We start from the raw sequence: 13748 nt of genomic DNA, 5'->3' as shown, positions 1-13748 counted from the left end.
GCTTTTATAGAGGTCCTCACAGTTGCTCATGATCGGTTAATCAAGTGCATTTGATTAGTAGCATCTGGCTGCTACTTACCCTTTTAATTCTTGGAAGCAGTAAGGGTGTACTTAGTTCTTCACAGGGCTGCATGGAGTCCAGTGAAAAACTTTCACATGATTGTAACAGTGTTGATTGTTGATCATAACTCATTTGTTTCCATTCAAGAGGTGTGTGCAGGGCAAAATACCTTCATGTGCTGCTCTTATTAATATTGGGGCCAAACACACAACTTAATGTGATTTGAAGACTGGACAGGAACTCTAGCAGACTGCCACTTCCTTCCTAATGCAGTACTAATCTTTTTACTACATTTTGAGCATTTTTATTAACAAATGTATATGGTAGTTTTGTATGAAAGTGTTCTTGAACTGTTTTGGGGATGTGTTTGTCTTCTATTTTACTGTCTCAAGCCAAGAAAAATGAAACTAGTGAGACTGCATGGACTAATGTAGCCTTTTTGGCCAGACTACTGTATTTAATAGTTGTGTGGAAAAACCAAGATGTGACTGTTATTCATTCGCATGTGAAGAGATATTTGATTTCAGCATCGTTTTTTTCAGGTTTGTTCTCCGTTTATTGTACTGAAATGCAAATGGACTGTAGCTGCAATAGTGATGTTAATTGAGGAAGACTTCATAAGCAATTAAGGGCTCTTATTGTTATGAATTATAGAAGAGATTCAAGTTATATATCAAATGCACAGGTCATGCAATATGATGCCATATAGTGCTGTGAAAAAGTATTTGCCCCCTTCCTGATTTCTTAGTTTTGTGTGCATTTGTCACACTTAAATGTTTCAGATCATCAAACAAATTTTAATATTAGTCAGAGATAACCCAATTAAATACAAAATTACTAATTACATTTCATCATTTTAAAGCTATTTACTTGGTTTTTCCTTTGTCCAATATTAGAATTTGTTTGATGATCTGAAACATTTGTGACAAATATGCAAAAAAAAAAAAAAAAAAAAAATCTTGAAGGGGCCAAACACTTTTTCACAGCACTTTGTGGCTGTGCAGTTCCTCAGGCACAAGCTTTTATAAACCCAAAAAAGTTGTGATACTGTGTAAAATGTAATAACTCATTGATAACTCATAAACCCATATTTTTATCACAATATAATATAGAAAACATATGAAATGTTTAAAGTGAGAAAAAAAATGTCTCAAAAAAGTAGAAATGGGGCGTGTTTACCCCTGTGTACCATCCCCTCTTCTTTTAACAGCAGTCTGTAAACATCTGCTGGACTTTTGGAAGAGGAATTTGTCCAGTTCATATCTGATATCAGGATTCTAGCTGCCCATCTTTACTTCTGAGGAACTCTGACTCTCTAAGTTGATCTTTTTTATATCCAGTCATGTTACTGACCTGTTGCCAATTATCCTGATTAACTGCAAAATGCTCCTTCAGCTTCTTTTTAGTACCACTTATTATTCCAGCCTTTTTTTGTCCCCATCTCAGCATGTCTCAGTTTAAGCATTTCATATGTTTTCTGTGATCTATTGTGAATAAAATATGGATTTATGAGACTGGCCAATCATTGTGATGGAGCTTTTTTGTTGTTGTAGATTTTTCAAAACCTATTTGTCCTATAGCAAAGAAATTTAAGAAATCTATTACATAAATGTAGACATGCATGACTTGAGGAAGCATGCTTTACTGCTGGTGAAAGATGTGATTTTAGATGTCGTGCAAATGGAAAAACTTTTTTATTGCAGGAATAATTTGTAAAGGACGAGTAGAAGTTTGTGACAACTGAAATAAGGGCATTGTGACAGTGTGCCTCAAGAAGTAAAATGTTGTTTAAAAAGTGAACTTGTACTGTGTGTGTGTTAGTGTGCAGCTCACTTAAACACTATTTAAAATACAGCAACATTTGACACAATATTCTGAGGCCACTTAAGACTCCATCCCTCTGCCAAGGCTGAAAACGCCCTCCTCATCATGCATAGTGTCAGTCACTGAATCCAGAAATCCTTCTGGATCTGCATACGGTTGTGTTTCCTTAACAACACGCATTTGTGAAGATATGATGCAAAATGTTTAATTTTGCACTATTTCAAAAGAGCAGGATTGGGACTGAAAAATGTACTAAAATTTTGTTTAAAAAAAAATTCTGACTTCCAGCAGCAATTGAAAAATAACATCATACAGACTCAATGATTATCGTGACAGTAATGCACTTTGTTTCACAGGTTTGGCTTGTTATAGATGCAGATGCTGTTTGTTGACTTTTGTCCCTCCTTTAAAGCCCAAACTCTCTCAATCAGGCTGTTGTGTTTAGTTCAGTCCAGATTAAGCTTAAGGAAACCCAGTGGTACAAAAACCTTTCAATAAAAGACTTGTATTTCCAAAGTCAGTGACTAACCACATTAAACAATCATCATCTTACCATTGACTTAAATAACTGTGATTGGATTGATTTTTTTCCATAACCAAGCTGCCCTAACACGACAACATTAAGTGTAATTTAGCAGTCATGAATTAGCATCCACAGGAACTGAAAGGCATTAACATAAAGCTTTACAAAGATGATACAGTCTATGCCAGTGTAACGTATGTAGCATCAGTGGCAACACCACAATTGTTATCCTTCATAGACATGAGGATGTAGCCATCATTGCCCCAGTACGTGGACCAGGAGTTCTTGATCAGCCAGTATTGCTCTCCTTTCAAGGTGCCATATCCCACTGCAAGCACAGCATGGTCCAAATCATCCACGGTGTTACCTGAAAAACACAACCAACAGGTTGTGAGAATGAAGCACAGTTGTAAAAAGGGCATCGAGGTGATCAAAAGAAAGAAAGAAAAAGAACTCACCACAGGCTGGCTCATAGTAGACACCGTGGCTGTAGAAAACAAACGATCGATGTGATGCGTCAATACTGACGGCCACGGGGCCGTTTTTGTAGAGCGCCAGCTTGAGGGCTTCTTGATCACCGGATGTCACATTAGTGTAGCTCTGGATAGTCGCGATAAGCTGGGTTGAGTTCAGGTGGCAAAATCCATTCTGCTCAGAGAGAAAAAAAAAACAGATTATCCATTAAAAACAACCCTGGAGTTCAGGGAGGGAGACCAGGAGTAAAAGCTCCTGCAAAGTTTACACCAGCGCAAAATCCTCTTTATTTGTCAAAAATCCACTGTTCATAAAGAATTTTCAATGCTAGATCAGTGCAGGAGGTCAGAGATTCCCAGTATATACAGAGCGAGATGTTGCAACATCTTGGAAAATATAAACTCTACAATTTCTTTGCTTCCTGTTCCCACTTCTTCTGCTCCAACACCAGCACTGATGGGGAGGTTTTTTCTAAGTGGTGACATCTATTCTTCAGGAGAATACTGCAATGAGTTTGGTGCGCCCTCAGCGCTGGGGCTGTGATGACATCACTGTTCGAGCATGACACAACCGATGTGGTGACCACAAATAAGCCATTACAAGATGCACACAAATCATGGCTGCACTGCAGGAAACAAAGTGTGTAGGTGAGCTGATGAGTTTGCAGTGTTTCCGATTCTGAGTCACTTTCTAAAACAAGATGAAAACTTTACTCAGCAGCACACACACAGAGCTCTGCAACATCACAAAATGATGTTCATGTAGTTTGTTTTTTCAATACTTCATTTTAGTATCAGATCTAATACATATGAAACATCCACCACTATAATTTTGCTATTTATGTAACTCGTTAGAGCATGTTAAATTAATGACTGAATCTTGTAACATGCTGTTCGGGTGTCACCCAAAATCAGTGACACTGTGATTTTCCAGATGATAATTGATTGTTGCCCACAGGTGGCTTTAATTCAGAGACTTTAATAAGTAACACAAGTGATAGTTAATTTATTTAAAATCATAGCAAACAACTACAAAAGTATTTTAACTTTTTTAGATGCTTTCTATCATTTAAAAAAAAACAAACTATCCAGTTATTTTTGTTTCATTGTGGAATCATCTCACCATTCCCATGTAGGCTCCGTATGTTTCTGTTGTGGCGATGCCTCCGTGTTTCATGATCCACTCGTATGCTCTCCACTCCTCCCCTCCGTCGCAGCCATTGTTGCCGAAACCCCAGGAACAGTCAATCAGCATCTGCTGGGACAGAACCTGCAGGGAGCCCGTCTGAAAGACAAGAGCAAAGAGCATGCTGACACTCGGCATGATTATTGGCAGCCTATCCCTACCCTGCATTAATCAAACTCTGAAATCAAATGCGGACATTTTAATGGGTTTGAATTTTTATGGCATTGTATTATATGAAAGAAATCAATTCTAAGGGATTTGGAGGGAAAAATAAGACAAACAGAACGGCTGAACATGCAGACTTGAGGACACAAGTTTATAACGGACATTTCTACACCATTTCCACTCCAGCTGCTATCTACAGGTTCCTAGGCAGATGCTGTGAGATCAGGAAGGACTAAATTCAAAGTCTGCCCCCTACAGAGTAGTTCTGTTTATGAACCTGCCCGTGGGGAAAGGGTCACTGCATCGCTCAGGTTCAAAGACGACCTGCTGGACCCTCGCAGCGGTGCTTCCTCCCAGCCAAACCAAGCTGTTCTTGGAATTATTGCACAGCAATTAGCAGTTCATGCAGCTTTAACTCAGTGAGAAATCTTTTAAGGAATCTAAAAAAGACTGATTATTATGTAAAGATTATTACATGAACTGAATCCCTTACATTTATATATTATAGATTCTTAAGGAAGAAGAAGCTACTCAGACCAAACCCGGACTCTAAAACATGCTTTGATGTAAAGTTGGACATTTTAACATAGAAGACAATCAGAACCACAGACAGTGTAAAACATGGATGTAGCTACCAGAAAGTTATCCACTGGATTGTGAAATCCCACTGTGACACCATCTTGGTGTTTTGAACCACATTGGATAACGAGGGGTGATGTGACTGTGAAACATGCTTGTTGCCTAACCACTTCTAAGTCACAAGTTGGTGCCATTGAGCACGTCCTGGATAACCCTCCATAGAATGACTTACATTTATAAATCGGATGTAATGTTTTATATAGTATGACTGAAATGAGCAGACGAGCCCATAAACTCAGCAGGAAAGTGTTTACAGAGCCCCAGATGTTGGTGCTCGCTAGGTACTCTGCATTTTCCGATCAGTAATTTAAAACAAGCTCAATTAATAGATTTTATTGTGTAAATAAACACTGGGATCCAATTTTTCTGATCCGTAGTTTCCAGCAGTACATGGGTATTAGTACTGCAAGTACCTTAAGAATACTGTAATGCAAAACATTTGCACTTGAGTAAATGTTTAAATGTTGTTAGTACACAGAGCAGGAGCTTTAACTGAAGTATAAGACCTGAGGGGCAGCGCACAGAATTAAGAGTCTTGTATGTGAGGGAGAGAGACAGAGTTTGGTCACTTCGGTGGGGGGCCGTCAAGTCCCAATAAACTGATCCTATGTTTGGATCAAGTTGCTAGGCAACACGGGATAAGGAATGCCTTTGAGCTCAGCTTTCTACGAGGATGGAGGCAGCCCCGAGCTGACGTTCACTCAGATTTATCCATTCACACAGACGCACACACAGTAAAGTCTGTTCAACATGAGTGAAAGTCACACAATGAATCTTCCTATGGACCTGCTCCCCCCGAAAGGAGGGCTTCACTTCAGAGAGAGAGAGATGTTTTTTTTTTTAGGTCAAAGGATTCAAACAGCAGCACTTTGCTGAATAAATACAGACTGTCACGTTTTACAGAAGCATGACAGGATCATTTATTTCTACATACAGAAGCTTTTATTTTTTTATAGTAGCCTCTCACCCTTGCACAAATGTGAAAAATAATTATATTTTCCTATTTATTTATTGTACACACATATTTCTGTATTATACCTTCCTGCAGCCGTTTCTAAGACTTACATATGCATTATTTATTAATCAATTTGAACTGCTCTTTGCACAGTCTGAGTCTTATTTCTTACCCCTCTTTAACCTAATTTTTAGGTTTTATTTTCTTTGTTTTTTCAATCGCTGTTGTGTATATAAAGATTTTGCACTACATCACAGTATAAGGTCCTCACTATGTGCCTACTGTAACTTTTTTATTGTAGACTCTACTATTTTTATTCTTTATCCTGCTGCTGTAACACAATAATTTCCCTTGTGGGATCAATAAAGTATCCCTCTATCCACCTATCTCATTTATAAATCGTAATTTATAATTTTTCGTATTATTCTGTTGATTTTGTCAAGGATGAATCTACAGCAGTCCTGCACCTGGTATTTTATTTCCTCTGCTGTATTTTTCTGCCTACATGAGCCACTTCGATACAACAACTATTAAAATAAAACCAAATGTTTCCCTAAAACATCAGAAAGATGAGAATAATACATTTACACCAAATAAAACTGCGATGCCAATAAACCCAAACAAGAACAGATGAAGCATCACGCTGAGCATCTGCAGCTTCAAAGAGCATAGAGAAGGAGACCCATTAGTCAAAAACACTGGAATGGGGCCAGCAACTGTGCAGCAAGCTGCCTTGTATCCGTTTTACCTTTAAGAAGAGAGCGCCCTCTACTGCTCCAGTGGTGGCAAAGCTCCAGCAGGAGCCACAGATGGCCTGGTCCTTTACTGGGGTCACAGCACCTGGGAGGGCAGAGTTAAGGTAAAATAAATACATGAAAAATAAAAATAAAAAACAGGCTTTCTGACAGATTGCAGCTTTGTTAAACATTTAAACCTTATACATACCATAAAGCCTCCAGTCAAGTGACTCAGGAACTTTCACTCCTTGATAAAATTTGGAGGGGAAGGGGAGCCCTCTGTTTGGGGTCTTTCCCCGTTTTCCTCCCCTCATGGTTGCCAGCTCTGACATGGTGCGATCTGACAGAGAATTTAGAGCCAACGAGAATGACAGGCCAGCTCTGTTCTTAGAGTGAACGTACCTAATAATGGTAACAAGAAACGAGTCAGACAAACCACTGAAAAAATCCTCTACATCTGTTCTACTGGTAAAGTTTTAGTGTCACAAGTCAGTATTAAATGCTTCTCTCACCGTAGATTATGAACAAAAGCGTGCTCCCTCTTCTCGTGCTCCCTTTCGTCGCTGTACTGCCGCTGGAACTTCTCCTTGAAATGGCTGAACATGCGCTGTGAGTGGCCTGATGCTGAGGTGTGTATGAGATCTTTCATTGGATTGGCCAACATGTGGTGCTCCACTCCCGGACCAGGAAATCCACCACAACTCATGCCTACATGGAAACACGGCAGAAGGAGTGTTTGACATTTTTGTCCTTTGTGTCTCTAAATGGTCTGTCAGGCATATATTTACAAACCTTCAGGCAGCAAGAAGACTTTGGGGTCCACTTGATTGCTGAACTCCTTATATTCCACCAAGTACTTGTCATAATGGGACCCCAGCAGAGTGTTGTATCCCATCATCTCATAATGAATGGGAATGGGAGTGTCCTGTCGTCCATCTGCACCTCGCTCTGAACGCGCCACCCACAGTGTGTAAGTGTTCTTCTTGTATCCCACAGTGGTCACATTCTGCCAGACTTCACACAGGGAACCCCTGTAGTACTCCACCCTCAGGAACTAAGGGGGGGAAATGAACATCAGACTTGTCAGAATACAAAGAGAAAAGAATTTAATTAAATGTGCAAATGAGGTATAATTATTCATGAGTGGTAAATGTTTATTTTCCATTGAGACTTCTGTGTCTGATTATGTTTGGCATTAAGTATTTGCATCAGTGCAAATGTAAAACTGTAGAAAAGAATCATTAAGTACAACGAATTGAATCTCATGTAATAAAACTAAAATGTCTTTTACAGACTGACACTGACAGCAGTTAACTGTACAGCTTAACTCTCAAAGCTGGAATGGTTCAAACACGTTAACACAAATGTGGCAGTTTAAGAAGCAGCAGTTAGTCTGGTCTCCAGACTGTACATAAAAGATGGCTGTAACCACAGTGACATCATGCCCTGCGTTGAAGCCTTGATTTGAGTAGTCTGGCCCCTGACATCTAGGGCTGTCAAAAAACTCAAACACTAATCAATACTAAAAATTGCTATCGGATTAGATATTCATTTGAAACAGTATCGATACCAGCATTGCCGTCTTCACCTCGTCCAGCTGACACTTCACACAGCACTGCTGCAGACAGGTACGCAGCCCCTGCCCTCTCACTAGCAGCTGAACACATGAATGGGAGCTGATTGCTCACAACACTGAGCAACACTTTGTGAGGAATTTCGAGAGGTCAGTATAAAGCAGCACTGAAGTATTAAACAGTTACCATCAATGTTAATTTGGCCAGTGCACACGTTAGCCATTTAACGATTACCAATTACCCAATAACCAAATTAGCCATCTGTTTTTGGTAGCAGCTAGCAGCTATGGCTAATAATACAATGATGATATTAATGGTGAGGGTAGGCAGCAAACGTTAACATACCTGCCCATCTGTGGCTTTGATAGACAGTGTGAATTCAACAGAATAACACAATTATTTGAGAAAAGTGTTGTGTTTTTCTTGAAGTTCCAGACTGAAGCTGAGAAAAGTCTACCAGCAACTACACAGAAACTGTTGCAACCAGCTAGCAACCAAAGCAATCACTGGGAGGTTTCTGGTGCAGCACTTTCTTTGCAACCAATTTCACCCAGCAACCTCCAGGAACCACATGCAATATGGTGGAGGACTCTTGAGCGATGTGTGCATGACCTACCAGGTACCATGCAGTGACAGATGAGCAACTTCAGTTTATTTATGGAGATAAGACTAATTTTTAAAAAGCTGAATAAAAATAACTAAAATAAATAAAACACACACCTGGAAGCCCTGGAGATCGGGGAGCGCAGCCTGCGGTGTGACCGTTTCGTTCTTTGTTCCGTTAATTTGGAAGCACTTAATCACATTCAGCTCCTCTTCTGTGGTCTCAGGTGAGATCTTATAGGCAGTGCCAAACTGCTGCTCTGATGCCAACTGGTAGGTCAAAACCTGTCCTGTTGGTGTTAGAGGCTGATAAATTAGACATTACTGACTTCTCTACGGCTATGCACATGTCAAGATGACACTTTGTTTAGTGGAAAAACAGTAAAGAGAAGTTAAGTTTTCACGGGTAGGTTGACACCAACTGTCAGCAGCACTGTAAGCATATAAAAACATAATTTGGGGAACATAATGAAAGTTAAAAGTCACATGAGTCATCAGACCATGTTCATCACTTGTGCTTAGTCTTTCTTTTTCACTTCTTTTTTAAAGTGATAATGTTAGAGTCTAGTATCTTTTCTCTTACACAACAGGTATTCAATTTCAAATTACTCAGTAGCCAAGCAGGGGAAACACAGAGTCTGCGTTATGAAAAACAACTGAAGGGGATTTTCTCACCATGGTAGTAATCTATCCGGCTTGACTTTGCAGGCAAATTTAACCAGGCTTCAAATGGTTCCTCAATTTCAGCATAGGGCAGAGAGATCACCCCTGAAACGTAAATACCTAATGAAAAATAACTTCCAAAGAGGCCCAAAAATATTGCGTAACCCCTTCGATAAGTTCACAGCTTACCTTTGACATGATAGCTCGTCCCAAAATCAGGAAGGGTAGGGACTGCCTTTCCCTCTGTACCTGAAAATGAAGAAAAATGTGAGGTCAAAAAAATCGTTTTAGTAATATAACTTCAGAGCTGTGTGCGAATACATTAAGAGTTAAGCTATGAGTACTGGCAGCTATCCTAGGATATTTGTTGTAGCAGGGGGTTCTTTTTGAAGCCTACTGTACAAAAGATGTGAAATTTACACACGGAGCAGAGGATAAAGCAGCCTTTTAAAACAACTATGTAGTGGCAATGTAAGTAGAATTAGTCGAGTTTATCATACCCATAACTCTCCCCTTTTAAGTTATGAAGCCCACTTAAGCAGAAAAGGACAATAATAAAATAAGTTTGATGTGTCCCGAATTAAAGAGAGGTTAGTGGCTCCCATAGTTAGCACTTTTCTCAAGCTAAAACAGGAAGACTAGTCTGAAAGTAGATAAATAGCCCATGTAATCCCCTTCTGCTGTACTCACACCCAAAGGCAGCCTTTTATTTAGCAACCTGAGCGCTAATGTATGTAATATTAACTTTTATATATGCATGTAACACCTCTGTAACAACAGCTCCGAGGGCTAGTTGCTTCCATGTCACGCTGGCTGACTGTAAACAGCAAAAAACAAATGTTGTTGCTTACCAGTGGCTGCCCAGCAAAGAACAGCTGCAATGCACCAAAGCTGCATTGTTTTTCTTCTGTAAGCTCACAGAGACGGGTGAGAACAGCAGTCAGGCTAAAGCAAAACCACACAAAGACACACGACTCTGCAGTACAGTCCGTAAACCCCAAAACAATGATTAAATCACGAAGAACGGTGCCTGCAAACTCACCGCCCTGTCCACCAATCACAGCGCGGTGAGGAAGCGTCTCCTCCAATCACAATTTTATTTGCTCTCATCATGTGAAGTGTATCATATGACTTCAGTTAACTCGATTGCAAGAAAACAGTGCCAAACTACAGCTATATATCACTCATTTTGAAGATCTTTTCTTGACTACTTTAATAGAATCAGACAAAAATATTTTGATTAAATAATTATGTCTCAGATAACATTTACAACAGGATTAGTCAGAGTTCTTTCGAGGGTTTTGTCTGATATAGGAGGGGTTGCTTTTTGTAAAACTTTTCTTTATATATAGGACTGTGAAAAAGCCTCAGCTGGCCCTCATTTCTTTACATATTGCTCCCAAGGAGCCAGACTTTCTTAAAATTTTTAAAGTGTTGTTGAGAAAAACTTCTCCAGGCTTTCTGAAGGTCTTTCAAAGTTTGTCTTTGGACACTGGCTTCTTTTTCACTCATTTTCAGTCCAGTATTGTACCTGAACATTTTCAGAGTTTCTGTTAAGCCACTCAACAATGACCTGTGAATAATTCAAGCATAAAAAAAGGCACCTAACTCAAAGGATGAACACATAACAGACAACTTAACAAAGAACCAGTTTTAAATGATATTTTTAAGCACTTTGTTAGTAGCAGCCTGTTGCAAGAGCAACAGGCTGCTACTAACTACTACTAACTAACAGGCTGTTCCCATTTCTTTAGCAAAATCTGCAAAAAGTGCCAAAGCTAACACAGATTGACAGGCATAAAATAGTTTTGCACCAACAAGGTGATCCCCAAAGAGCTAAAAACTTGGACTATCTTTGCATGGAGGGCATAACAAGACTTAATTAATTTTGTGACATTTTTCAAAATGTTTCATTTTCATGTAGAAAATCAAGGTCGATAAAGTCACCATATTTGGTTCCTTGCCTGTAAGTGGTAAAAAAAAAAGGAGCCTTAGCGCAGATTCATTATAACTTGATACAACATTATTATTATGCAGTGGATGGTGACTAGGTCGGGCTCGAACCTGCTCCGTCTGCACTGCCACGCAGCATATGTGGTTGCCTGCTCAACTGCTGAGCCACCCTGGTGCCCCAGCTTTATACAACATTAGGCCATTTCTTCCTGACCACATGCTTCAACGCCACATGCTTCTTAACCTCACTGAGGCGTGGGATGGGTGTCATATAGAAAGTGTGTGGAAATGACCAAAAATTGTCACTTGACTGATAAAGAGATAAGGAAGAGAAACAGGGAGAAAAGGAGGAGGTATGCCAAATTACACAAGAACTGGACTAAAAATTAGTGGCAACAGGTTTGAAAAATGTGAAATTTTTTGTTGTTGTTGTATCAGTAAGTCAGGAGAGAGGTACTACAGTGAATGTCTACAGACATCTGTAAAACACAGTGGAGACTCTGTCATGTTGTGTCAGTTCATCAGAATTGAACAAACTCTGTATTTCACTTTTAATTTGTTGCAGAGTGGTTGCAAAAGAAGACATGATTTTGTGGGTGAGTCTGCACGTGACATGACATATGCAGAAGTAGTTTGGCTTTAAGCATTGTATGAAAAACTAAGCACACCATTACTGCTTCCACAGGTATTAAGGGTATGAAGGGTATGAAGCACTTGTTTGATGGATCATCAACAAGTTTGAACATCCCTATAAACATATATGTGTATCAAAACCATGCCAAGGAGGAAAGATATCAGAAATGATCTTAAAGAACTAATTGTTGCCACCCATCAATCTAAGGAGGGTTATAAGGCCATTTGTAAACAATTTGAAGTCCATATTTCTACAGTGAGAAAGATTATTCACAAGCGGGAAACATTTAAGACAGCTGCCAATTTTCCCAGGAGTGGACATCCCACCAAATTCACTCCAAGATCAGACCGTGCAATGCTCAAAGAAACTAAAAAAAGAACAAAAAACAAACCAAAAATGCAAGAGTTACATCTCAGACTCCACAGGCCTCAGTCAGCATGCTTAATGGTACAGTTTAATTACAATTATAAAAAAAAATGAACATGACTTTTTTTTGGAAAGGTTGCCAGGACAGAGCCTCTTCTCTCTAAAAAGAACATGGCAGGATGGCTTAGGTTTGCACTGTTTCATCTCAACAAATCACAAAACTTCTAGAACAATGTCCTTTGGACAGACAAGCTCAAAGTGCTGATGCTGCACCACAGTTAAAGAAAACCAAGCACAGCATATCAGCACAGATGGCTCATACCAACTCTCAGCACAGTGGTGGATAGGTGATGATTTAGGGTTGTTTTGCAGCTACAGGGCACTTTGCAGTCATCGAATCAACCATGAACTCCTCTGTACACCAAAGTATTCTAGAGTCAGATGTGAGGCCATCTGTCCGATAGTTAAAGTCTGGCCCAAACTGGCTTATACAACAGGACAGGCACAGCAGCAAATCTACAACAGAATGACTTTTAACAGAGCTGCGCATAAACGAATGCCTGCAAACCTCAGTGAACTGAAGCAACATTTTAAAGAAGAGTGGGCCAAAATTCCTCCACAACGATGGCAGAGACTGATAAAAATCACACAGAAACCGATTCATGCTCAAAGAGGTTCTGCAAGCCATTGAATTGTGGGGTATACTCAGTTTTTTTCACAGCACTGCTTCTGCATTTTGGCTTAAATTTTATCAAATAAATAATTAAAGTGTGGAAAATGTTGCGTGTTGTTTTACATCTGAGATCAAATAATTTCAGAAGCTTGTCACTAGATGTCAGTATGTGACCGAGAGAAACCTCTGGAGTTAATCTAGCACAGATGGAGAGATCACAGGATCTTAAATAACTGAAAGTTAGCGAGCTCTCAGGAGCCCGTGCAGGCAGAAGAAAGACAGGCAGGACCGTTAAGAGTGTGAAAAGTTGTTCTGTTCGCAGCTTTGTCAGTCGGGAGTCTCACAGCACTACCTGAGGTCACAAGGTTACACTTTGAACCGCTGAGCAGACAGCAAGACCTACAAACAACAAGTAGGTGTCCAGTGCACAAAAGACAAAACAAAAAAACAGCTGACTGAAAAAGTAATAGTCAGCAGAAAAAGTGGGAGATTATCTGATGGTAAATGCAATCAATATCCTCATACAAAACATAGAGAAAAATCAGATTCAGCAGTACCGGTCACCCTTATTGTGCACTAGAAGCTGTTATTCTAGGAAACTTTTACTGCACTAAGCTGCCAGCTGCAGCAGTAAGAGACAGCTGTTAGTGCATTTGATGACTCAGGTCCCCGGCTGATAAGACAAGTCTTTAACTGATGGCACCATTTTAGAGAAAATA

At 39.7% G+C, this 13748-nt stretch overlaps 1 protein-coding gene across 1 annotated transcript; it reads right to left on the bottom strand.

Annotated features, from left to right (window-relative positions):
• Positions 1–1731: 1731 nt before the first annotated feature.
• On the bottom strand, positions 1732–10423 carry LOC115788465 (digestive cysteine proteinase 1). The gene is made up of 11 exons (XM_030741499.1): positions 10255–10423; positions 9593–9652; positions 9416–9508; positions 8858–9030; positions 7356–7617; positions 7076–7271; positions 6772–6965; positions 6575–6666; positions 4005–4166; positions 2867–3056; positions 1732–2775 (listed from the first exon to the last, which is right to left on the bottom strand). The coding sequence occupies exons 1-11, from the start codon at positions 10298–10300 to the stop codon at positions 2588–2590; spliced, it is 1656 nt and encodes a 551-aa protein (XP_030597359.1). The 5' UTR covers positions 10301–10423; the 3' UTR covers positions 1732–2587.
• Between the last annotated feature and the right edge of the window lie 3325 nt (positions 10424–13748).

This window comes from Archocentrus centrarchus, chromosome 11 (assembly GCF_007364275.1).
Source record: "Archocentrus centrarchus isolate MPI-CPG fArcCen1 chromosome 11, fArcCen1, whole genome shotgun sequence".
NCBI classification, from domain to species: Eukaryota; Metazoa; Chordata; class Actinopteri; order Cichliformes; family Cichlidae; genus Archocentrus; species Archocentrus centrarchus.
The sequence above is the reverse complement of the archived record's forward strand: the minus strand, read 5'-3'. Positions and strand labels throughout refer to the sequence as shown.